Source organism: Sminthopsis crassicaudata, chromosome 4 (genome assembly GCF_048593235.1).
Source record: "Sminthopsis crassicaudata isolate SCR6 chromosome 4, ASM4859323v1, whole genome shotgun sequence".
NCBI lineage: Eukaryota > Metazoa > Chordata > Mammalia > Dasyuromorphia > Dasyuridae > Sminthopsis > Sminthopsis crassicaudata.
Genome location: NC_133620.1, coordinates 443,145,363 through 443,171,973, shown reverse-complemented (window position 1 = coordinate 443,171,973; position 26,611 = coordinate 443,145,363). Strand labels below are relative to the sequence as shown.

The 26,611-nt window shown below is 37.4% G+C and overlaps 1 protein-coding gene across 1 annotated transcript in view; it reads right to left on the bottom strand.

The window, feature by feature from the left end:
• SNX27 (sorting nexin 27) overlaps positions 1-24,270 on the bottom strand; it is a 70,822-nt gene extending 46,552 nt beyond the window's left edge. The window contains exon 1 of the mRNA XM_074265411.1: positions 23,938-24,270. Coding sequence (XP_074121512.1) covers positions 23,938-24,245 — 308 coding nt within the window. The 5' untranslated portion in view covers positions 24,246-24,270. The remainder of the gene's footprint in view (positions 1-23,937) is intronic.
• Positions 24,271-26,611: the final 2,341 nt, after the last annotated feature.

The following is a 26,611-nucleotide window of genomic DNA, read 5'->3' as shown; positions in this document are numbered from 1 at the left end:
AACTAATCCATGAAAGATTTGAAAAAAAAAACAACTGATTTGTGTACCAAAAAAAAACCTGTCTTTATAAATCTTGATATGAAAACATAGAAAAATCTATAAGAAATAGGTGAAAGTCTGCAATCTTATATATACAGCTATAGAGTATATGAGAAACAGGGAAAGCCAAGAGGGAAGCAAAGCTTTTTAGGCTAAACAGTCCAATTTCCTCATCTGAACTATTTATGTACAAAGCCCAATACAAGTGTCTCCTGCAATGTGAACAAAACGATTGTCCTTTGTAACCCCAGGGGAATTCTGTTAAATGGAATTTTTTACAAATTCATCTCTTTAGTTTTCAGAGTACAATTTAATGGATGTACTTTTATATTACTCTCTGATATATACACATATCCTACAAACAGCTTACCCTTCTCACTGCAGTATTTAATTTCTTCTAAAGGAAATCATTTCCTTAAAAATTAAATGGAATTTCTCTTCATACCAAATCATGTTTTTCTCTGCATCATCTATCTGATACTGAGACTGAAAAAAACCTTTCTACCCCACTTGCTTCATTTTCCCCATCTACTGCAATTCACCTTATCTCTTTCCTTTATGATTTCAAAGCTGGTCTATTCAGTCTGAACTAGAATATATATGTGTGTGTGTGTATATATATATATATATATTATCACTTTTCACTTGGATTCTACAGAAGAAGTCTGTGTCTTTATTCTTTCCCCAATGTCAGTGTGTATACACAACAGGCAAAAATTAAACCACAACATCCAGAAATCAAAAGTTTCCCAAGTCCTACAAAATTTACCTTACCAAGAGAAGGATCTAGGCAGCAAAAACTACTAGGCAAATGGCCCAAGGGGAATCTCCTATCGATATTCCACAAAACACACATATCTGGCCTCTAACCAATTTGACATTTGACTCTATATACCACATAAAATTGACCTCTCTTTCTGTTCTGACCAAACTATCAATTCTTTCTTGAAAAGGGTGCCCAAGTTTAGTTACAAACTTTCCATACAGAAATTGTCTCTATTGGACTCTACTAACTAAAATGCCATGTATAAACAGGGAAGGTGATCATTCAACCTGCCTCATTCAGTCTGAATGCAATGAACTAGAAGTCAGGAAACACACTATTCTTGACACTTTCACAACTAGAAATCTACTTTAGATATACAAAATCCCAAAAAAAGCCACTAAAGATGAAATAATTCTTGAAGAAATTAGTCCTCACAATTCTGATTAGTGGGATATAAATTCAGATTGGGTCACTAATCAAAACTATAGTAAACTCTAAACTCCATGATTTCTAATCCCATTTTTGTATTATCAAGGATTCCTTCTCTCACTTTATAGGATATCACAGATTTAGCGCTGAAAAAACCCCAAAGTCATCTATTCAAATTCTTCCAGCTTATAGATGTTAACCTTGTTCCTCATCACACAAATAATAAGTGGTGGAGAACAAGAATTCAAATTCAGACTCATGGCTCCAAAATTTGATTTTTTTTTTTTTTTTTTTTTTTAAATTTTAGACTTCCAACCAATACCAAGTAGACATCATTCTTTCCAACATAACACATGGCTTCCACTATCTTGCTGCCTGTGATTTCATCATAATATCAACACCTTCATCCAAAAGTAGAATGGTATACTGGTTAATACCCCTAAGGAAAGATAAGACAGGAAGAAAAAGAGATGATAAATAAAATGAAGCAGACAAATCAGGAATGGATTTTATACATTCAGTGTGCTCTTGGCCCCCATCAATTCAGATATTTGAAAAGCTGGCTGGAAATTTGAGGAGTTTTTTTGTTTTGTTTAAAGAGCTGGAAAGGAGAAAAAATGAAGCTATTGTGTGCAACAATGAAAATTTAAATAATATTTCTGAACTACCAATAGATTTTATTAGTCACTTAAGGGAAAATTACTTTGTCTGAAATTTTTAGGAATAGACACCATGTAAATCTGTTCAACTGCCATTTTTCAGGTGATTTTTCACATTTTTTTCTTAATTAAAAAAATACCTACATCTTTTATAAATTAAAGTCTAGAGTGATTTAAGATAATGACCCCTACATATGGTCAGAGAAACCCAGGAAAACCTGTAATCAGACGAGTGAGACTCTTTAACCAAGGCTGCAGTCTTCATGTTTGCTTTTCACATGAAGAGGGCAAGTTGACCACCCAATATGTCAAACAATGACAGGAAAGAGTTATCAGGGTTACATTCTAAACATATTTGCGACCATTTACTTGGTTCAACTGTGAAAGGAATGTTGTATATTTTACAGGTTAATGCAAAACTAGACATTCCTTCATTTAAAAAAGAATAAAAGGAGGTCAAACCTAGTATGACTGACTTCATAAACACTCCTCTCATCTTAAGAATTAAAGAGGTCTCTATGGTTACAGGAATTCACACATCAGCTTCATCTCTCTTAAAATGCTCCAGTTAGAGTGATATTATATGAGGCCCTATTCCTGAGGAAATTTGGGAGACAAAAGAATATTAAACAAATTCAATAATAAGTGGGGCAGAAGAATGAAACTGGGCAGTATTCTGCTTTCCCTGCTAGCATAACAGATTGTCTTGTTCAAAAACTGTCAATGCTTCCCTAATGAACAAAAGTCTTCAGCATAATGTTCAAGGGTCTCAGCAACCTGCTCCAAACTACTTTTCTAGTTTTCTAGTTTTATTTCCTTTCATACACCCCACAATCTAACCAAGTTAGATAATTCACTGTTTCCCAAACTCCATCTCCATGACTTTGCTTACAATAAGTCTCTCAATCTTACTCATTCTTCTGATTTAAATACTATCTTCTCTATCAAATTTTCCTTTCTCTACTTCCAAGTGAGAAGTGACATCTCCCTCCTTTAAGCTTAACAACAATGTTTATTCTCTAATGCAATTAATATTACCTTCTACCTTGTATCATATTTATTAAGGTTCAAGGTGATTTCCCTATTAGATGCGTACACTCTTTGAAAATAAGAGATGCTATCTTGTTCATCTTGGTATTCATTCATCCAACAAACATTTAGTAAACACCTACTGCATATCAATGGTCTGGGTCATTATATGAATGGAGGGGGGAGAGACAGTAATTAAAGAAACTATGTACTAAAGGGGATTCTAATGTGAACTGCAGAGTTATGAGGAATTCGCAGATCTTTAGAAGTACTGAAAAAATAATAAGCAACAATTTAAAATTATGGCTACAAATGCCCAATAGTATTTAAAAATAGTGCCTTACTTATACTGCTAAGGTACTTTGAGGTAAGATACTCATTCTAATGGGTATTATCTGGTTTTCATATAGTCCCTTCTTAGCACCAATTTCTCTCATTTTTCCTACTATCTTCCAGAAGTTAAAATTGAACTCACGGAAGGCAAATGCTCACATGCTGGTCAGAAAAAGTGATACAAGGACACTCTCAAAGTCTCTCTTAAGAACTTTAGAACTGATTGCACAACATGGGAGACCCTGACACAAGACCTCCCAGCATAATCAGAGAAGGTGTTGTGCTCTATGAGCAAAAATAGAATTGAATTATCCTAGAAGAAATGTGAGATGTGTAATTAGGGAATCAACTCCAAATGTTCATAAGGACTATTTTGTGCCTGACCCATGGCAGAGCATTCTGAGCTCATATAGATCTGCTCAGCCACAGACACACCTCATCTTGACTCTTAACATAGCAATGTCATTTTGGTCCTTCTTGAAAACAAAGGACAACAATCAAATTGACTTGAATATAGCCCCTTCTCAGCACCAATTTCTCTCATTTTTCCTACTATCCTCTATCACTCCTGTAAGTCAAAATTGGAATCGTATACGGTCATCCATCTACAGGCAATAACCACTAGACACATGCAATGAATTCCTTCTTTTAAAAGCTTTGGAGACCAAAAGATGGATGTTTGGTATAATGACTTTTTTTTGCAGTCAACAAAGAAACAAACATCTAAACCAAAACAGAAAGAAAATATAATAAAAGGCAATCTACTATATCATTTGTGCTTACTCAAAGAGGAAGAGGGATTAAAAGCATAATTCCCTAAATCTTCTTTACACACCCCCTCTTCACTTCCAAAAACCTAAAATATCATCCCCTGAGACAACAGGCTATTGCCAAATTTACTTTGTGTACTCAGCTTCACCAGCACATTTTTGTGAAATTCTCATTCTTCCATCATACCCAATCTTCTTCCACGAAAGGTAAAGGGGAAAATCTGAGACCAGGAAGATTAAGAAGTGAACTTAAGACACCAGTTGTGTGACCTTGGGCAATTAAGTCATTTAACTTCTGTGTGTCTCAGTTCTCTCCAGAGTAAAATGGAGATAAAACAGAATCCACCTCACACAACTATTGCAAGGCTCATCTGAGATAAAAGCTGTAAAGCATTTTGCATGGTTCCTGGAATAGAACAGGTGCTATACAAATGTTCGTTTCTTTTCTTTTCTTTTCTTTTTTGCTCTTTCCATGAGATAGTTCTTACACTAGGTAATGGGAATGGCTTCAAGTAAGAACCTAAAATTAGCCTAGCCACTTGGGCAAATAGTTAAACTGATTTACAGCCTATCAAGAAGATAAAGAAAAAGAGTTTGTATTCAAAGATTAAGGAGCAGAGAGTAATAGGGACCATTATTCTGGAAAAAAAAAAAAAAAAAGCACTAACACAACCACCCAGTCTTATGTCCTACAGCAAGGAGGTCCTATACAGTCTATGGTATAAGTCTATGTGTTATCAAGATTACATTAAAGGTTACCTAATCCCCAGGAGACAGTGCAAAATGCAGGCAGGAAATCCTGATAGCTTCTAATAAAGAAAAGACTTTAATTTAAGTGCTGTCATTAAAACTCAAAGACTAAATAAAGCATACCTGAAACACAAAACAGTCATTTTAAGGTCCCAGAAGGAGGTCTTTGGCTAATCAAAGCCTTTTTCAAATCCTTCCAAACTCACTTTAGAGTCAGATTCAGTCCCAACCTACTTTTTATTCTACATCCTGAGGCCTATGCCACACCTACCCTGGGTAGCTTTTTCAGTGCCAGGAAAGTGAGGGGCCCAGAAATGTGATGCATAATATGACACTTAAAACCCTCCTCCCTGAAGACAAACTATCTCCAGCACCCAAATTTTCATGGGAAGTCCATGAATTCAATTTGTGAACCTTTCCCAATCCCTCTACCATTTCTATAGAACATAACTGAGCTAAGAATGAATGTCTCTGACTTCTACTTGGCTTTATATCTCAACCCCACTCTTCTTTAAAAAAATAAATAAATAAATAAATAAATAGAAAAAGTAATCCAGCCTTCTAGTGATTAAGAAGATAACAAAGTTGACTATTGAGTTAGTCCAGCATCCACCTCCCCCAAGAAGAAACAGAGGAAAGAAAAAAATCCCAGAGCTGAAGTCAGGAGATGCGGGTCCTGGGTCTGGCTCTGCCCCTTGCTTCCTGGTGGTATGACCTTAACCACTGGGAGCTGAGTCAGTTCCTTGTCTGTAAATGGACTATCTCAGAAGGCTGTAAAGATCAAATTGCAAAACACATAGGAGACTACTCTGTAAAATGCTATACAAATAGAAGTGATATTAATGGTACTGAACAGCAAATGTGATTCAAACTGTTTTCAGGTCTAGATCCTAATTTTGGACATAAAACATTCTACTAGGATAGTCTATGTTTTGTAACTGGCTCTCCACCCCACCCCCACCCAATTTTCCCTACAAACTAGGTGAAAAGATCTCACAATTTAGGGAAAAACAGACCCCTGGCAGCACATTAGGAAGCATTTCCTCTGCCTGTTTACTGGCCTGGTGACAGGTTGGAAGAGGCTAGCTAAGAATAAAGATTAAGACTATTAAAAGAGGGAATTGCTTCATCACTTTAACACAAAGTTGTCTTTTTAAATCTGCAGTTAAACATCTGACCCACAAAGAATGGTCTCTCCCTTTCATTCATCAAACTGTCTCCCTATTAATCACACCATATTAAAGCAAACACAGATAACAATATGAAGTTACAGATTTAAACTAGGAAAAGACCTGGGAGCTCATCTTGGCTTGTTCAGTCCAATATCATCTCCTCATTTTACAGATGAGGAAACCAAGGTCCAGAGCAATTGTGATTTGTCTGAGATCATCCAAGAAGCTAGAAAGAGGCAGCATTTGAACCCAAGGCTTCAGACTGCAAATCCAGTGTTATTTCCCTTCCACTCAGTGAGCACTTCTCTTGGAATTCTGCTGCACTTTGCCCTTGACTATTATTCTCCTGTGTCATGAGACATAAGTACAAGCGATAAACATGGTCAAAAAAGAAGTGCAAACTTGTTAGTAAAACTTCTTCTGCATCCTAACACATTAGCTTTCAAGGGCTGTGCTTTGACTGTTGGTCAGATATTCTGCACTTCTCTTCTCTCAGGACACTTAACAAATACTAAATCGTTCTCAATCCTCTCCCAAACCATCCTCTTTATATCCAGTTTACTTGTCACAGAAATGCGGCCAGACTTGCTGATTAACACCCACCTAATATGCCTGATCTGCCTCTCTGGTCCCTACTGAAATCTTATATGCCACTCTAGAATGAAAGAAAGGGCTCAGTAAAAATATAAGATTAGGACCAATCCACACTAAAAACAAAAAAGTCTCCAAGTCAAAGATTAGGTAAAAATCAAGAAGCCTATCAAAATTCAATAGGAAAATACAATGAGTTACTCCAGTTGCTGCTGCTATTCTGAAGGAAAAAAATACCAACAGAAATTTTGTCAGAAAAATGTCACTTTCTCCTACAACATAATTCTCTTATTTAACCAGATACTACCCAAAGAAAACTTTGAAAATTTCAACATTTACTCCGCCTCTCTTCCCACCCACCCACATAAATTTGGGGCACTTTTCAGTCAGAAACAAAGGACAAAGTACAAGATACAAGCAGAAAACATTTACAAGATGACAACACCCCCAAATTGCAATCAAATGCTCATTGAATTTGTAGAAAGTAATTTTGTCCTTCCCCCTTCTTGCCTTCTTATGACTAGACTTTTTAGCCTGAACTCTATGAACTTGTTTTGTTTCTTAAGCATTTTGATAATTGCATTCCAATATATTTGACTCCTTTTGTAATCCTATGTATTTTATGTTAAAAGCATGATGCTAATAAGGGGTCCACAGGGCTCTGCCAGATGGCCAAGGGGGTCCGTGGAACACAAAATGGTAAAGATCTCTTGCCCAATTAAATATTTTAGATAGCTCATACACTATTCATTCTGCAACATTCTTTTATTATAACACTTTTAACAAGTTTCTACCTGTTGTAGACAAGACTGAGAAGTATCATATGTTGAAAAACAAATCACAAATCTGTGTCTGTTTCCTGATTCATTCACACACAAAAACTGACCTCAAAAGGGTCAAATTGTAGTTTTTCATCACTATCAAATCTACTCAACATCAAAAATAACTAGTGACCCAAAGGTTAAGATTCCTTCTTACCCTCCAAGAGAATAATTCACTTAAAAGAAAGAGTAGCAAATAAAAATTACAACTCATCCAGTAGAGCCAAAACTTAAGCTCTTGGCTATGGTTAAGAACTGACAAGTGTTTATGGATTGCCAGTCAGCTCTTAAACAGGGAGGGAAAAGACCAAAATATCCAAAGAGCTGTTCCCTATTTAAGATGGCCTTTTTCCAGAGCTAGTGGCAAAGCTAGAACTCCTGATTGCAGGCCAATGTCCTTTTTGCTACACAATGCTACTTCCCTAGTGAACCCATCTGACTGAAATAAGTTCTTAACATTTAAAGACAGCAATCAAATATGAATAAGAAAATGATTCAAAGAGCACCATTTATTGCAGTAAGCTACTATGTTCAATGTCCATACATGGGGCTTTTGATTATGACTTATATGCATACTTTGCCAGAAAGTGGTTTGTTTGGGTTTTTTTTTCATTATTACCATGTGACCCAAGCTAATAAAATAGCATTAATATCCTTAAAAAAAAAATTATGTATTTTTTTTACCTATGACTCTCCATTCTCCTTGCCAATTAGGAAACAAAGGCACAGTGAGATAAACATAAATCAGACTAATCTATCTTTCACAATTTATCATTTCACAGAAGAGGAACACCAGAATGGGGGGAAAAAATCCCCAAACCTCAAAACCTTATATTACAAAAGCAGAATGTTCTACAATCCTACAAAGACAAAAAATTTCAGTTAAATTTATTTTAGTTTATTTTAAAATATGCCTAAACATTTAAGGACATGCATAACAGCACACATACATGCATACTAGGCAATTAGGGAATGAGAAAGTTCATCTATTTCTCTTTTAATATAAAGTAATGCAAAAGGTAGTATCCTGATTCTTTGAATATTAGGGTCATTTAAAGACTCAATCACAGTAAATTTTATTGTACAACAGAATAACTGGGTTTGCAGTTGAAAAACCTTAGTTCAAATCTGAACTTTACTATTTACTTAATCTAGGTGACTTTGGGCAGGTCAACTATGTGGGCTTCAATTTTACCAGGCCTAAAACCAGGAAGACTCCTCTTATTTTAGTTCAAATCTGGCTTTAGACACTTACTAGCTGGACAAGTCATTTAACCCTGTTTTTGCCTCAGTTCCTTATCTAGAAGATGGAAGCTCTTAGTTGGACCCTGGGATCAGGAAAAATTCTACTACTTGAAAAAAGTACTAATATGCTATGCTCTAAGTTGTTTGAATACAGTATTGTACAATATTATGTGGAGACTATTTTACTTTCTATTATGAGCAACAAAATTACATGTTTAAAATGAGAATATGGCATTCAATATGGGCACAATTAAAAATAGTTTTCTTCCATTCAAAGGACTTAAAATTAAAAAATAAACTAAGTTTGTTTTTAAAAGGACAAACGTATACTAAGCATTTCAAATTTATGCAAAAATAGAGTAAGAAGGAAAAGAATAAGAAATAACCATTTTGCTATTTTTTTTTTAAATAGGCTTTTATTTTAGGTGAATTCTAAGAATAATCAATCATTTGCCTTTTTGCAAAGATAAAGACAACAACCTTCAAGCCCCAAGCCCTTATCACTTCTGATAACATAAAACACATAGTACAACAGGAATTTCAGAGGTTTTCAGAGTGAAACTGACAAATATCTGCCACTGGGTGATTTTTTTTTTGGTCTTCAAAGGCTTCCTAAAACCAACTCTGTAACAGCTGTTCAAGAAGCAAGATTGGACATTTTTTTTAAAAATTAGGGGAATGTTATAAGGCAGTCATTCATTTAGGGGTAATAAGGTCAGATATCACCACAGTAGATTTTTCAATTTTATTTCCTTCTTACTTTCTTTACATGTTGCACTAACATTACTGGAGACTCTGATCACTCAAGGTCAAAAAAAGCCACTTATAGATCTTATTTAAGCATAAAAAAGAAATCTTGATTTTTAAAAAAATTTCTGTTTCAGGAACAAATAATGACAAATGTTGGAGGGGATGTGGGGAAATTGGGACACTAATACATTGCTGGTGGAGTTGTGAAAGAATCCAGCCATTCTGGAGAGCAATCTGGAATTATGCCCAAAAAGTTATCAAACTGTGCATACCCTTTGACCCAGCCATACTACTACTGGGATTATATCCCAAAGAAATACTAAAGAGCGGAAAGAGACATATATGTGCCAAAATGTTTGTGGCAGCTCTTTTTGTTGTAGCCAGAAACTGGAGGATGAATGGATGTCCATCAGTTGGAGAATGGTTGGGTAAATTGTGGTATATGAAGGTTATGGAATATTATTGCTCGGTAAGAAATGACCAGCAGGAGGAATATAGAGAGGCCTGGAGAGACTTAAATCAACTGATGCTGAGTGAAATGAGCAGAACCAGAAGATCACTGTACACTTCAACAACAATACTGTATGAGGATGTATTCTGATGGAAGTGGAAATCTTCAACATAAAGAAGATCCAACTCACTTCCAGTTGATCAATGATGGACAGAGGTAGCTGCACCCAGAGAAGAAACACTGGGAGGGGAATGAAAATTGTTAGCACTAATATCTGTCTGCCCAGGTTGCATGTACCTTCGGATTCTAATGTTTATTGTGCAACAAGAAAATGATATTTACACACATGTATTGTATCTAGACTATATTGTAACACATGTAAAATGTATGGTATTGCCTGTCGTCGGGGGGAGGGAATAGGGGGGGTAAATTGGAAAAATGAATACAAGGGATAATATTATAAAATATATATATATATATATATATATAATAAAAAAAAAAAAAAAAAAAAAAAAGAAAAAAAAAATTTCTGTTTCACTAAATTTTGTGGCTAATGAAGCCAAAGTCATGGACTCTATTCCTATGAAACACTTAATTTTCTTTATTCAGTCTATAACCACAGTCCTTTAATCCCAGCAGCCATCTCCAAAATTATATCCACAAGACTAAAAATCAAGTAACATTGGTGTATGAAAAAGCAGCACAGCATGAAAAAAGAATGTGTCCAAAAGACGTCAAGGAAAGAGGAAAAGTATCCACATTTGTGCAAAAATATAGCAGTTGTTGTTGTAGTGGCAAAGAACTGGACATTGAGATAATACCTATAAGTTAAGAATAGTTGAAAAAGTTATGGTATGTGCATGTGATGGAATACAACTGCACTATAAGAAATGATAAAGAGGGAACACTTCAGAAAAGTTTGGGAAGACTTATACAAACTGGTAGAAAATGAAGTAAGCAGAACCAGGAAAATAATTTATACAATAACACCAATTCTGTGAAAATAATCAACTCTGAAAAACTTAGTAACTGATCATCACTATGATTAACTAAATTCCAAAGGATTCATGATTAAACAAAATGAAAAAGAAAAAAGTTTTAGACATGGCTAACACCTTTCACACTTTTATACATATCTTTAAGTGGTTTTGCTTTTCTTGCCTTCTCAATAGAGAAAAAGGAAATGAGAAAGAATTTGGAATTGAAAATTAAATTAAATTAAATTAAAAGATATAAAAGAATGCTATTTTTAGATATTTAGATAAATACTAATTAGAACATAAAGAGCTACACTAAAGTAGCCCACCAATCAAGTGATCCCACAAAGGAAATTCAGTTTTATATTTTTACTGAGATAAATACAAGTTAAAAAAAAATAACACAATTCAGATAATACAATAAAAAAGAGGTAGTTTCGAGACATGGAAAAATTAAAGTGATCAAGATGTACTTATCTATAAGACTCATTGTCCTAACCATTCATAGATTACTAAATGTTCCATTGCTACTCATTCAAACATTTATTAATGTGCAGAGTATCACACAGATTTTTCCCTTTTAGGGAGTTTACAATCTACAGCAAGGGAACAAACTACGAACACAGATAACCTTAATATACAATATTACAGGCATACATTAAAAGTTTACAAAACAGGACGTGAACTAAGGTCCTAGGGGAAATGTAATGATCAATAAGGTACAAAGAAAATTTTATGGAGAAGACAGCATTTGAGTTGGGTTTCAAAGGACAGAGGAATCATCAGGTGAAAATTGAGGCAAGAGGGAAAAAAGCATGCACAAAGTTAGGGGAGGAGGAAAGCAAAGAGTTCAGTTTACGTGGCACTAAGAATATGTGCTAAGAAAATTCCTTTCACAATATGACTAATATGGAAATTAATTGTACATATATAATTGGATTTCTTACTGTCTTGGGAAGGGGGTGATAGGAGAGGATGAAGAAAATATGCAATCCTTGGAAGGTAAAGCAGCACTTAACTGTGGAACAATTAAGTCTGAAATTCACTATGTAGGCAATAAGTTATTAAAGAGTTTTGAAAAAAGGAATTACATAATCAAATCTCTTTATAAAGAAGACATGTAAAATGACCTGTAGCAGTATGAAGGACAGATTAAGAAGAGAATGGTAGAGTAGAAGTAAGAAGAATTATTATAATGATCAAGACTGATCCAGAAGAAGAGGGGAGAAAAAAAAGATATTCAGCCTTTCTTACCAGAGGTGGGGAGCAATGGGCATGGTATAATGGAAGATATTTTCAGATTTAGCTAATCTGTTGGTTAGTTTTACTAAACTTCTTTTTTCCTATATCATTTTTATTTTTTGTATTTTCTGAGTTGGTACAGAAAAGGGGAATATATTTGTAAATAAAAGTGGTAAGCAAGGTTTCTAATAAAAAGCTTAAAAAACAAAGAAAGGAGGCTATTACAATAATTGACAAATATTTATGAGATCCTACTTTCATCTGGCAGCAGTGGAAAAGAAATTGGGGATAAAAAGGTAGAAATATGGAATTAACAGGAATTGGCGATTGATTGGTTATGGATTAAAGGAGATAGAAGTATCAAAAATAATCCCCAAGTTTTGAAAATGGAAGATTAGATTAATAGTGATGTTATTAGCACTGACAAACAGTAAGGTCAGAAGGTGAACAGGTTTCAAAGAAATGATATTATAAAGCTCTGATTTGGACAAGTTGAACTCAATATTGTTGTCAATGGGACATCAAAGTGGAGATGTTCTGTAGGCAACTGGAGATGTAATCCAAGACTGACCACATTAAGTACATGGGAAGTGGATAAGGGGCTAACAAAGACAATATGTGTAATTGGAGGCAGAAGGAGAACCAAGAGAGATGCTGTGTCTCTGAACTCAAAAGAAAGATGACTCTTCGATAGAAAGAAGTGATGAGCAATATCAAGTTTAGAAAGAGCAATTTCAGTCAAATGATAGGAACAGAAATTAAACTATAGGGAACTGAAGGGAAAAAAGATGGTGAGGAAATGGAAGCATCTGTCTGGAAGCACTCAAGGTTCTCAACTAGGTTCTCTTTTCTCTCTCAATACTACCCCCTCAGTAAGTTCATCACCTCCATAGGTTCAATTATCTTCTCTAATCCTGTTCCTTATATCCAGTCTGACATCACCAATTACCAATTTGATAATGTGATATCACCATACAGATTTTCCATAAGAATCTCAAACTCATCTTGTCTAAAACATAATAAATTAAACAAACAAACAACAACAAAAAAAAAAAACCCTTTAGAATCTGGCTCCATTCTACTATGTCTCTCTTTCTCTGTCTCTCATATATACGTACACAGACACAGACACACAGACACACACACACACTGAACTTCACCGGCTCATGATATTTTTCAGACATTCATAACCTAGTGTCTCCTCTACTTTTCTAGGATCTTTAGACCTTACATTCCTCCATATACTCTGATTTCCAATGACACTGGCCTCCTTATGTTCCTTGAACAAGACACCCTCACCCGTCAACTTGAAAAATTTTCATTAGCTGACCCTCATATTACCTGTAATGCTCTCCTCACAATTATCTCCTGACTTTCCTGTATTCCTTCAAATCCTGGCTAAAATCCCATTCTCTACAGGAAGTCTTTGTCTTAAATTCATGTACCTTACCACTGTGATTTCCAACTGAACCTGTAAATATCTTGTTTGTACAACAATAAGTTGTGTGCATATTGTCTGCACCATTAGATTATGAGCTCCATGAGTGCAAGGACTGTTTTGTCTTTCTCTGTGTCCCCTGTGCTTAGTACAATGTCTGGCACATAGCTGGTACTTATTAAGAGTTTAATGACTAATCAACTTCTCAGGCTTATTGCACAGTCTATGATCTACTTGATCTTTCCCTAACTTAGCACTCAATCTCTTGCTTCAGTGCTTTATACACAGTGTTTCTGGTACCTAGAATATACTCAAGGTTCAGCCTACATGGCATTTCCTATGCAAAACCTTTGGTAAATTTAATAATGATTGCTACTTCCTAAAAAAATCATCACATATATTCTTGTTTACATTTCTTTGACAGAGAATATTTTTGATTCTGTGTTTATATCCTCAAAAGGCCTTGGGTACTTTAGAAGATACTTAATATATGCTTATTGGCCTGAGCTTGGACAATTTTGTCAAGAAAATTAACAACAAAAGATAAGAAAAATACAAATTTAAAAAACCATGAGGAATTACTGCACACCCATCAAACTGGCAAAATGGTAAAAGGAAAAATTCAGTGTTGGTAAAGCTGTGGAAAAACTGGCATACTAATTCACTGCTATTCCAGCTGTCACTTGGTACAGTTATGATGGAAAATGAACTAGAAAAACACACAAAAAAGTCACAGAATTATTTACTATCTTTGACCCAACGCTTTGACTAAGCTTATTTCAGAAAGAATTAATTGAACGAAAGAAAAGACTTATTTGTACAAACATAATAATAGGAGCACTGAGCTAAATGTTGAAAATAAATAGTATGCCCAATGACTAGAGAATAGTTAAGTTGTAGTAAATGAATATATATAATATTTTGTGCCGTGGAATTCAATAAATAGGAAGAATTTGAGGCAGCTCCATGGCTAAAGAGATAAAGCAGATGGCGTTTGGAACACCTGAGTTCCACTTTAGACACAACACTTACTAGCTGTGGCCCTGGACAAGTCATTTAACCTCAACTGTCTCCCCCCCCCAAAAAAAATAATAATAATAATAATAAATAAATAGGAAAAATTAAAAAAATTTTGGAAAGATTTATATAAAGTAATAGTGAGCCCTGAAGAAAGCAAAACCCACAGGGAAACACACACAATAATCACAACTCTATAAATACAGACAATTTCAGATGGATGTTGTGGCACAATGAATAATGAGATGGACTTAGGAGTCAGGAAGATTTGAGTTTGTCTCCTACCTCAGACAGGAGCTGTGAGACTCATCTTCATTTATAAAATAGGGAAAATAGCACTTACCTCCCAAGGCTATTGTGAAGATTATGGAAGAGGATATGTGTAAAGTACTTTGTAAACCTTAAGGAGCCTAAATGTGAATTATTTTTATTAACATTGTTTTTAAAAGCTGTGGACATTGACATTAAAGTTAAATTACACATCCTTCCTCTCTTAATGAACAATCAAGTACTCAAGAGTAAGACTTCATGGAATATTGATTGCAATCACTCTTCTAAGCTCTCTTGTTTCAAGGATTCTACATTGAGAGAGATTGACCTGTGTATCTATCAGGGTTTATGTGGTGCACTGAAACACATTCTAGCAACGAAGAAAGACTGGGTTGTAGATGATATGGCAGAAGGGACAATGACAGACGTTTTTTAAAGTGTGGAATAAACTTGGTAGATTTGTAGAGAGGTAAGAATGAATTAGTGGAGAAAAACTGAAGAAAAATGGGAGTGGGGCAAGGAAAGAGAAAGCAAGGAGAGAAAAGGATGGAGTGAAGAAAAAGAAGAAGGAGAGCAGAGGAGGGAGAGAAGGAGAAGAGGTGGAGAAAAAGAACACAATAAAAGGAAGAAAAAGGAGGAGAAGGAGGAAGAGGGAAAGAGGAAGACAGAGACAGAGACAGACATACAGAGAGAGATAGAGAGAAGGAGAGAGAGGGAGGGAGGGAGAGGAAAGAGAGAATGTTTACCACAACAACATTATGGAAAAAAATGGAAAGAATGGAAGCAAGGGACAAATTTAGTATGTAGTAGGGATACTTCTATGAGAGAGGGGGAAAAAAAAAGAGGAAAGAGAAGATAATGATACTAAAAAACTTAAGAGAACAGAGTAGGAAAGATGAGGAACCACACACCTCAAATAGCTTATCTGCAAGAGAAGCTAGAAGCCAAATGTTTTCAAAACTTCCATTCTCAAAATCAGATAGTGAACACAATGTTTTCATTTAATAAGTCCCTCTGCTTAAATATATGAAACAACAGAACTCAATGCAGAATACATTACACCTTCCAAAAATACCAACACTATTTTTTTTTCCAAAGTCCATCTAGTTAAGCTGCTGCCCATTTCTGTAAGGTGACTTTTTGGCAGGCAGCCTTCATTGCAACCAGCTGAGAATAACTGCATAAGCAAACACCACCATGCTCCTGCAAATCGCCCTGTACTTTTCCAAAGTGGAATAAGCTCATACCTTATATCTCAAGTTGATGATGGATTCAGCCCTCTTTTTGAAGACTTACCATAAAGTCTGACAATCATGGCTAAAGAGTGTTAGATAGCTTAAAGGACAAATCACTCCAAAAGAGACGTTTCTCTAACAGTAAAAGTTCATAGATGAAAACAAAACAGCCATACTCTTGCAGAATTCCTTAATTTCTTGCTCAGGTCTTTAAATATTCTGCTAAGTCTATTTCCTCAACTATTATAAGAATATCATTTAGTTGGCAGGGGCCAAAAGAATTAGTAATTACCAATGAATCCCAAGTGTACATATATTACCTAACACTTGACTCATTTCACACTAGAACACTTAACCTTCTTAGTGTTCTGAATGACATTTCAAGCAAAGAGAATTAACTTTCTAGTCATCATTAATCCTTGTATTTGTTTGAAATGTTTTTCTTTGACTTTCATTTGAAATTAAACATGGGAGGGGGAAGTGACCCGTGGTATTTAAAAAGATTGTTTTCAGTCTTTACTTCCTTTAACTCCCACCAATATACAACATGCTAAAAGAAAAAGGATTAAAGGTAACACTTCTGAGTTAAAGAAATAGATCCACAGGGCAATCAGCAGAAAAGTGACAGAGCCAGGAGAGGAGCAGGTCCCAGACCCTATGTCTGCAGATTAAAGATGAAACTAACAGCTTATTTCTATTCCTAAGGAATTCAAAAATCAAATTACAATAATTTGGGGCTTGATTGGAAGATTCAAGTTGCTCTCTACCAACTGCCCTCTTAAATCGAAGTGTTAGAATGTGAAATTTTCCTCCACCTAAAAAAAAAAAAAAAAAGCCAAAGAAATAAACCTGACACAATACAAGAAACTAGTGTACTGAAGCTCTTAAATCTGCTTTAGTCTTTGAGAAAGCTACTCAGAGTCCTTATGCCACAATTTTCCCTTCTGGCAAAAAAAAAAAAAAAAAAAAAAAAAAAAAAAAAAGAGATCAATCACCTAACCAGATATCATTGATTTTATGCAAACAGAGCCATGCTCTGCCATTCACATACAAAATAAGATATCACTGATTCCTTAAACAAATTTCTACTAAGTATCCCAAGGAAACAGGTGCTGAGGAAGATACAAAGTTTATATTAAGACACATTTCCTGTCCTTATGAGGCTTCCAGTCAAGTGGAGGATTAAGACACAAATCCAGATGAGTAAAATACGCATTATTACCCAACTGCATTAGAGAGTTACAAAATCAAGTGTTATGTAAAGCTCCAAGGGGGAAGGTCATCACTGGATGCAACTGAGAGAAGGGTTTTACGGAAGAATGGCAATCTGAACTGGGTCTTAAAAGGACGGATAGTAATCCAATAAGCAGATCACGGCGAGGAGGGAGGAATAAAGGGGGAAAGGAAGAAAAAAGATTCCAGGCATAAGGAATAACATGAAAAAAGTCTCAAAGGCAAGGCATTACAAGTTATGTTCTGGGCACAAAGTAATCTGGTTTAAGACAAATAACAAGTACAAAGAAGAGAATCAGAAGGTTGGAAAAGGGGATGACAAACCACATCATTAAAGGAGCCATGATGAGCCAGCTGCCTACATCCTGACCAAGAGGTACTGGGCTCAAAGGGAGGTATATTTTTTAAATATGGCTACAGTGGGAGAGTGTTTTGCTTGACTAAGCTTATCTACTACAAGAGTTTTATTTTTCATTATTCTCCCTCAATGGGGAGGGAGGGAAAATAAAATTTTTGTTTACTGAAATCATCTAAAACAATAAAGGTAGGATGGCACCAAATGGTGAAGTGCCCTGAATGCCAGACAAAGAGCCTAAATTTTAGCTAGTATTCAATAGGGAATCACTAAAAATCTGAAGCCAAAGACATTGGAGAGATTCAAAATGTGCTACCACATCAGTGAAATCTAAAGGGCTTGGTCACTAAATAGATAGGAAAACAGAGAAAACAATAAAAGATAACAAGTAGACTAAATGAGTGATAAAATTCAATAGTCAGAAATTAGGAATATAATTAGATATAGGGAGAAATGGTATAAATTTAGATTAGGAATTGAGCTTGTTAAGAAATCAAACCATTCTCCAATTGATAAATGGTCAAAGGATATGAACAGACAATTCTCAGATGATGAAATTGAAATTATATCCACTCATATGAGTGTTCCAAATCACTACTGATCAGAGAAATGCAAATTAAGACAACTCTGAGATACCACTACACACCTGTCAGATGGCTAAGATGACAGGAACAAATAATGATGAATGTTGGAGGGGATGTGGGAAAACTGGGACACTGATACATTGTTGGTGGAGTTGTGAAAGAATCTGGCCATTCTGGAGAGCAATTTGGAACTATGCCCAAAAAGTTTTCAAACTGTGTATACCCTTTGATCCAGCAGTGCTGCTATTGGGCTTATATCCCAAAGAAATACTGAGGAGGGGAAAGGGACCTGTATGTGCCAAAATGTTTGTGGCAGCTCTTTTCATAGTGGTTAGAAACTGGAAGATAAATGGATGTCCATCAATTGGAGAATGGTTGGGTAAATTATGGTATATGAAGGTTATGGAATATTATTGCTCTGTAAGAAATGACCAGCAGGAGGAATACAGAGAGGCTTGGAGAGACTTCCATCAACTGATGCTGAGTGAAATGAATAGAACCAGAAGATCGCTGTACACTTAAATGTTGTATGAAGATGTATTCTGATGGAAGTGGATATCTTCAACATACAAAAGATCCAACTCACTTCCAGTTGATCAATAATGGACAGAAACAACTACACCCAGAGAAGGAACACTGGGAAGTGAATGTAAATTGTTAGCACTACTGCCTATCTACCCAGGTTACTTATACCTTCAGAATCTAATACTTAATGTGCAACAAGAAAATGGTATTTACACACATATATTGTATCTAGGTATATTGTAACACATGTAAAAAGTATGGGATTGCCAGTCATCAAGGGGAGGGAGTAGAGGGAGGGAGGGGATAATGTGGAAAAATGAATACAAAGGATAATGTTATAAAAAAATTACTCATGCATATATACTGTCAAAAAATTTATAAATAAAATTTAAAAAAAAAAAAAAGGAATTGAGCTTGTGATGCTAGAAGACATCTGGGTGCAAATATCCTAAAAGACAGAAGTTTGGATCTGAAACTAGATATAAGTTCCAGACTGAAAACAGGTGTGAGAGTCAACTGCTATGAAAGAGTAGTTATAAGCCATGGGAGTGAATTAGAATGCTAAGGGAAGTAATATGGAGAGAAAACAGGACTGGCTAGATCCTGGGGAAATGCTCACACTAAGGAGTTGGTAGAGCATCTCCCTTGAGCTATTGTTCTGGTTGTGAAGATATAGGAATATATATCTAAGGTATTTTATCTGTTTGCTATTCACTTTTAGGAGATTTAGCCAAGGGTAAAGTGAATCTAATTGACTCAGATCAAAACCTTAGATTCATTAAAACTAAGTTCTAACCAAATGAGCTTTAACAGGCACAGAAAGAACCAGTACGTTAAATAGGGATGATGTACACAGGTTTTAAGCATCACAATGAATTCACTGTGTCAATTAAGTCACTTAGCTTCTGTATCAGATCCTAGGATTTCCCAATGAGGCTCATTTCATTAGTAATTTGTTGCCTTAGGGGACATATTAACAAGTCCACATCAGAAACAAAGTGTAGACAACATCTGAATGCAAGGTGTCCCAAGTCAACATGAATGGAAAGAGAGCTGGTCCCAGCATCCTTCCTAATCCATACAAAGAGGCAAATATGCAGGTACTCACAAAGGCTTCCTCCTTGTCTTAGTACTGCTAAGGGAACTACTTCTGAAAGGAAAGTACTATTTCTGGATTTATTTTTATTGGTTTCCATGATCACTACAAAACTAAGTTTTTCCTGGGTTTGTAATTATGATGGATATAGTAGTTTCTTCACTAGCAGTCAGTTGAGTAAAGATAACAAGGACACAAATTACCTATTTAAGTCATCTGTCTCACAACTTGGAAAATAATTAAGAGGATGAAGTCAAACACAAAGCTATTAAATGATCTGACAATATCTGAGTGCTCACCAAATTTCTCCTCCCACCTGAGTTTACAAAGACACAGCTGAACTGCAAAGAGGTCAAAATGACATGTCATTGGAAAGAACAGGAGAACCAAATATACCTACTAAATTCTATGCCACAATTTTTTTCTAGAAAAATCAAGGAACTTTGTTCAGAGTAAAATAAAGAAGTCGATAGTGCAGCATCTTAGATCTAGGAAGTGATTTGATATGCGTGAAGCTACAAAAGTAAAGTTAATCTTGATATTATAGTCACTCTACTATTCTATGTAATATTTCACTGCTTTTCCACACAGATTAGGACATAAAAAGATTAACAATTACATCAATTTTCTAAGTACAGCTTTGGTTCCTTCTGGCATATCCCACAGTGAACATGACAATAAGGATTTAATAATTTAATCCTAGTAATAAAATACACATATATTTCATTCTGTCAAAACTAACTGAGAGCGAATCATGCCACACTAGAGAAAGCAGTTCTTTTAAAAGGTCTTAATCAGTTAAAGTTAAGGTTTTATTCTTAAAACTTAACTTGTAATGGACACTACTCAAAGAGCAATCATCTTTTCCTCCAGACATTCTTATGGAGTGAAGCCAAAAAATTTTATGACCAGGTAATTCTCTTTAAAAAGCTGTAAAAAATTAACTGACTTTCAGTAGGCTTAATTTGCTTAATTTCATGGGCAAAAGATCTGAGATAAAAGGTATATTTTCTCCACCACAAATACTATGATGACTGGCAATTGCCTATCAATGGGACTCCAATCAACTAATCCAACATAACAAAGCATTAGCATGACCTTCACTTACTCTTATTAACAGATTTAACTGACTCGGAAGGCTGCAAACTCTATTCCCAAAAGACCAAATCTACCCCAAAGACATATACCCAAGAGACTAAAGACAAGCGCATCAAGTAACAAAGATAAGCTCTCAAAAATATGGAGGGAAAATACAAATTCCATATCCAAAGCCTTCCTCAGGGCAACAAGAAATCAGTCATGAGCCTTCAGAAATAAATTAATCCAAAGAAAATTAACCTGCAGTCAACGATTCTTTTCCGACTAAGTGCAAAGACATATTTATTTTGGTTCTATTTTTTGGACAAACGCTTTACTCTTTAGCCTGAGGGTACTTAACATCAAAGAAAGTTACACTCAACGTATGTTACATTGGGAAAGATTATTAGGTGGAAACTAAACATGAAGGCTTTGAGTATGCAGTAAAATTGAGAGCCCAGAAATCCTATTCACACTGCAAAATCAAGCCCTAGGATAGAACAAATTCCCAAATCAGATACTGTTTTGTAGAGGACAAAGTGAACAATGCTAAACTTGACCCAAACACTATGCCATATCCCCAGTGTAAAAAAAGCCTTTGTGAATAGATTTGTTTAATTTCACTTATACAAACTCTCATACCTTTTAGTCGTAAATTATAAGTTCCTCTGCCTACTCATACCACTATAAACTGTCCAAACAACTGTATAAAATGGAAAAACACAACTGTAATTCTTTTGAAGGAAAAAGCAAAAACAAATGACATTTTAAAAAAATAATAATTAAGTTAAGTGGAAACTTACAGGATCAAGATCACAGACACAATTTAAGCCACAGCTACACAATGATTACCTATCCCTGACACCTTTCTGAAAAATAGAGGAGTTCTCTTAGATATTTTCAGAGGAAGAACTGGAATACTTCTGAGAACAAGCATACACGTTTCTATAGGAAAATAAGCACGGTCACCAACCATGATCAAAACCAGGAAATGAAATCCTTGCTGTGCCCTTCTTCCTCTAGCAACCAAACATTCCCCTTAAGAAGTTAAATCTACCCATACACACCAAAATGTTCATAGCTACACTTTCTGTGGTAGAAAAAAAGTGGAAACAAGGTGTGTTCCCATGAACTAGTAAGAAAAGAGCTAAACCAATTAATGGCTCAGGAATGTAATGGAATATTATTGTACCATGAGGAAATTATGAGCATGAAGAATTCTAAGAAACTTGGGAAGATTTATATGAACTGATATTGAGAGTAAAGGAAGCAGAATCAGAAAAACAATATACATGATTGATATAATGTAACTGAAAAGAACAAAGACAAATAAGGCCATAACTGAATGAGAAGTGATTATGATGATTAAGCCCAGACCCAAAGAAGAGATGAGAAAATTACTTCTTTGTCTTTCTGGAAATTGGGACTGTGGATGTGAAAAAAAATATATATGGTCAGACTCAGTTGAAGTAACGGTTAATTTTGCTGCTTATTTTCCCTTTGCAAAAAATCTGTGTTTAGAAGGAATTATAAGGGAATATTCAGAAATGAAGGAGATATAAAAACAAAAAAATTAATTTTTTTCAAAAAGTATTAGGGTCTACTTAATTGATTTTTTTTTTAAATTCTTACTCAGCATGACTAAACAAAGGACAAGATTTGAATTTGGAACAGGGGAAGGAAGTTGTACAGATGAGTTTTCAAGGTTTCCCAATTAGTTCAGTTCTGTGATGCAATTGCCACTTTTTTCCATTATATGGTACCCAGGGAAGCTTTGTGGACTTTGAAAATCAAAAATAAATGCAAATGAACCTAACATGAACTTCCACAGGGAAAGGAAACGGACTCCCAAGAGCTGCTGACGGGAGAGGGTAAGAGGCATTTTCTTAATCTGGAAAGAACAGAATTCTAGGCTCTGGTAATGGAAAAAGGAGGATCTCCATGCAATACAGGTCTTAGTGCGCTGATCCCCATAAGATTAACATACAGGCACGCCAGGCTGAGAAAGGGCAGAACTCTTTTAAAGTGAATTAAAAGAGAAGAAAGCATTCGTCTGGCCAAGGTGTCTTAGGTAGGTCACCGAGGCAGGAAGGATGAGGAACTCTAAGGGAAAAGTGCCTCAGACGGAGCGGACGAGGCCGCCCCATTCCCGACACACCTTCAGGCTGCCCCTCACACCCCGGCCTAAGCCACAGCTCGGTTAGGTGGAGGCCTGAAGAGAGGGAGGGACTGCAGGGATGGAACGGGAATTTAGGGAAAACGTGCAGCCGAGACCGAATATGCAGCTGAGGAGGAGGCCGCCAGTCAGTCAGGGAAGGAGGTACGAGGGAAGGAGGGGAATCCAGGCAGCGCAGAAACGGTAGTGAAGGACACGGGGGGAAGGAATGGAGGCGATTCGAGTACTACACCCAGACCACCGATGAGCGCTGGACACCCACACACACTTTTTAAACCTTCAGATACAAATCTAGCCCCCGACCAAAGGTCGCACTGACGCTGCAATAGCCCCCCATTGTCGGGGCTGCCACAAGGTTGACGAAGTGGGGAGCAGGAAAAGGCAGCGGCTCAAGGGGCGGGGGAGGGCCGGGACCAAATGTGCAGAAAGGCAGACAGAAAACTTACGGGACTGGGGGGAGAGGGGGGACCGGAGAACAGGATGTAGGGCAAGGAATGGGAAATGCACCCGGCACGAGAGGGACTCGAGGCTGCCCCGAAGTGGGGCCGAATCCGAGACAAAAGGAAGCCCAGGGACGGCAGCAGGGTGGAAGGGCACGGGAGGGGATGCCAAGGCAGAGGAGGGCTGCGAGGGGAAGGGAGGACAGCGCGGAGCCCACGCGGTGGGCACGGCAAAACCAGCGGCTGTCACGGCACCGGCAGCGGGCAGGAGCCGCGGGGCTCGGGCGGAAAGCGAAGGGGCTCGGGCCCCTGCCAGGCTGGCCCCCGGGGGACGGAGGGATGGGCCCGGGGGGCACCGGGGAGTCTCCGGCCGCCGCGGGGAGCGGGGTGGGCGCCGGCGGGGGAGCGCCGCAGCGCCCGAGCCCCGGGGGGCGGGGGCGGGGATGGGCCGGGGCCCTGATACTCACACCTCCAGAATGCGGTCCCCCTTGCGCACCCCGGCTCGGTCGGCAGCCCCCCCGGGCAGCACGGCGCTCACATGCTGCAGCGGCGCGTACAGCTCCCCGTTGATGCTCCGCAGCTGCCCGCCCTCGCTCACTTGGCCCCGCACGTTGAAGCCATAGCCGGACTCGGACTTGACAATGCGCACCACCCGCGGGCCGCCCCCGCCGCCGTTCCCGGCGCCCAGGAGCCCGGACCCGCCGCCGCCTCCGCCGCCGCCGCCGTTCCGCTGAGGGGCTGAAGGGTGAATCCCTTCCCCGTCCTCGTCCGCCATCTTGCGAGCGAGCGAGCGAGCCGTACCCCCGCCCCCTCCCCAGACCGGTCCTCCCCCTCCTTTACACGCTCCCTCCCCTCGGGAGGCCGAGCCAGCGAGCGAGCGCGAGCGCGCGCCCAGCGGCGTTCTCTGAGCTGAACAAGGGGAGGAGGGCTGTTGGGCGGCGCGAGGCCTCTCGGGAAATGTAGTTTATGCCGGAGGGTTCCTTGCGGGGGAGACTGGGGACAGGAGGCGAGGCCGGGCGATGATGTCACCTTCAGGAGCGGAGCTTGTCGGGAGTTGTAGTTGATTTCCTTTTCCCGCCTTTTCGACTGGCCTCAGGAGCTCTTCTAGTTCAGGGAAGGTGACAAGCTACAGCCCTGCCAGAATGGCTCGTTTGGCAGCAGTTGGAAGTTGACCGTTTTCTTCGTCTTTTAGGCAGCGCTTACGGGGAGTCTCTTAATATCTGGTCTTACATAGTCATGAAAGGGGGAAGAACTCTACAAATGAGTTTAAAAAACATACAAAAAATTGGGCAATCGAGGAAATTAAGCTAGACTAGATCCTGCTTAAGCAAAGACTTCCACAGCCCACAAATATGGGAGATGAGTTAATCCTGGTTCAGCATGGCCATGATGAAGAGGAAATTTACAAATGAGTTAAAAAATCACAGGAAATCGCATCCTCCAGGATATTAAGGAGACTAGAAGCTCTAGATGTGCAATAGTGATCCTACGTGAGCAACAGATGAAGTCTAGATTTCCACATTTCTTCATCCTACTCTAACTCCTTTAGGACTTCCAGTTCCAGTTTATGCTATGATTATAGCAACCATCACTTTGGGTTTTTTAGGACACTCAATTTCAAAAACAATTATTGCATTTTAAGGGAGATTTGTGCAAAAAGGGATGTTGTTTACCAGACCATCTGTCCCAATTTTTGGCATGGAAAACAGGGTTACCCTCAAATTATAGTATTCTCTTTATTTTTAATTTTTAAAAACATTTTTATTTAAATTTTTGAGTTCCAAATTTTCTCTTCCCTCCTGCCTCCTTGAGGCAGTAAGCAGATACAAGTTATACAATTAAGTAAAACATTTCATATTAGTCATTTTGTACAAGAAGGCTCAAATTAAAATAAAAATGCAAGTGGAAAATAGGATGCTTCAGTTTGTATTCAATCAACAGCAATTCTTTCTCTGGAGATGGCATGCTTCATCATTAGTCCTTTGGAATTTTCTTGGATCATTGTATTGCTGAGAATTCACAGTTCTTCATGGAACAACATTGCTGTTACTTTGTACAATGTTCTTCTGGTTCTGTTCACTATGTATCAGTTCGTGTAAGTTTTTCCAGGTTATTCCAAAATCATTCTGCTTGTCTTTTCTTACAATAATACAATATATTCCATTACAATCATATATCACAGCTTTCTAACCATTTCCCAATTGATAGGCACCACTACGGTTTCCAATTTTTAGCTACCAAAATAATGAGTTGCTATAAATAGTAAATACAAAAAAATAGAGGCAGGGGTCTGTCCTCTAACCTGCTTCCTTTTTCTCTCTTTAATTAAGCAATCAGCATTCACAGAATGCCTGCTACTACTGTGTTAAAGGCCAGGGAGCACCCATAATTAGGGGTGTCAACTGCAGCAACCAATCTAGCAAAGAGACTGAGATGTGATCAGAGATATAAGAGGAGAGCCAATGCTATGAAAAACTGAGAAGAAAAAATGCAAACTTAGGTGACAGTTTCAAAGGTTGCAGAAAGATCCAAGACAATGAGAATTGAGAGAAGGACATTAGATTTGTCAATTAAGAAACCATCAGTGTCTTTGAAGAGCAATTTCAGTTGAATATTGAGTTCAGAAACTTTAGAAGAAAGGAAAGAAAGCACAGGTCTGACCATGTCACCCCCTACTACTCAAGAAATTTCAATGGCTCCTTATCACCAGCAGGATCAAAACCCTCGGATTGGCACTTAAAACTCTTTATAACCTAACTCTCTTTTACTTTTTCAGTTTTCTTTTACTTTACTCCCAATTATGCATTGTTTCATCCACTTATACTGACCTCTTGGATGTTCTCCTAACAAAATACTCCATGGTTAATTTGTTTTTTGTTTGTTTGCTCCCCACCACCTTTTGCATTTTTTCCCATACTGCACATATGAAAATTGAACTTTCAGTTAGCTGAATAAGATCAGTTCTTCAGAAGTCTAGATGTTTTAGATGAAGTGAGTATTATATATATAAGAAAATGTTTCCTACCCTACATGTTGCTATCCTTTGGAAGAGATCTCACACATAGAGACCTTTGTGGGGTGTGTGACAGTATGGGAACAATACTTCTCAGGTGCTCTTGAGGACAAAAATACCAAAACCCC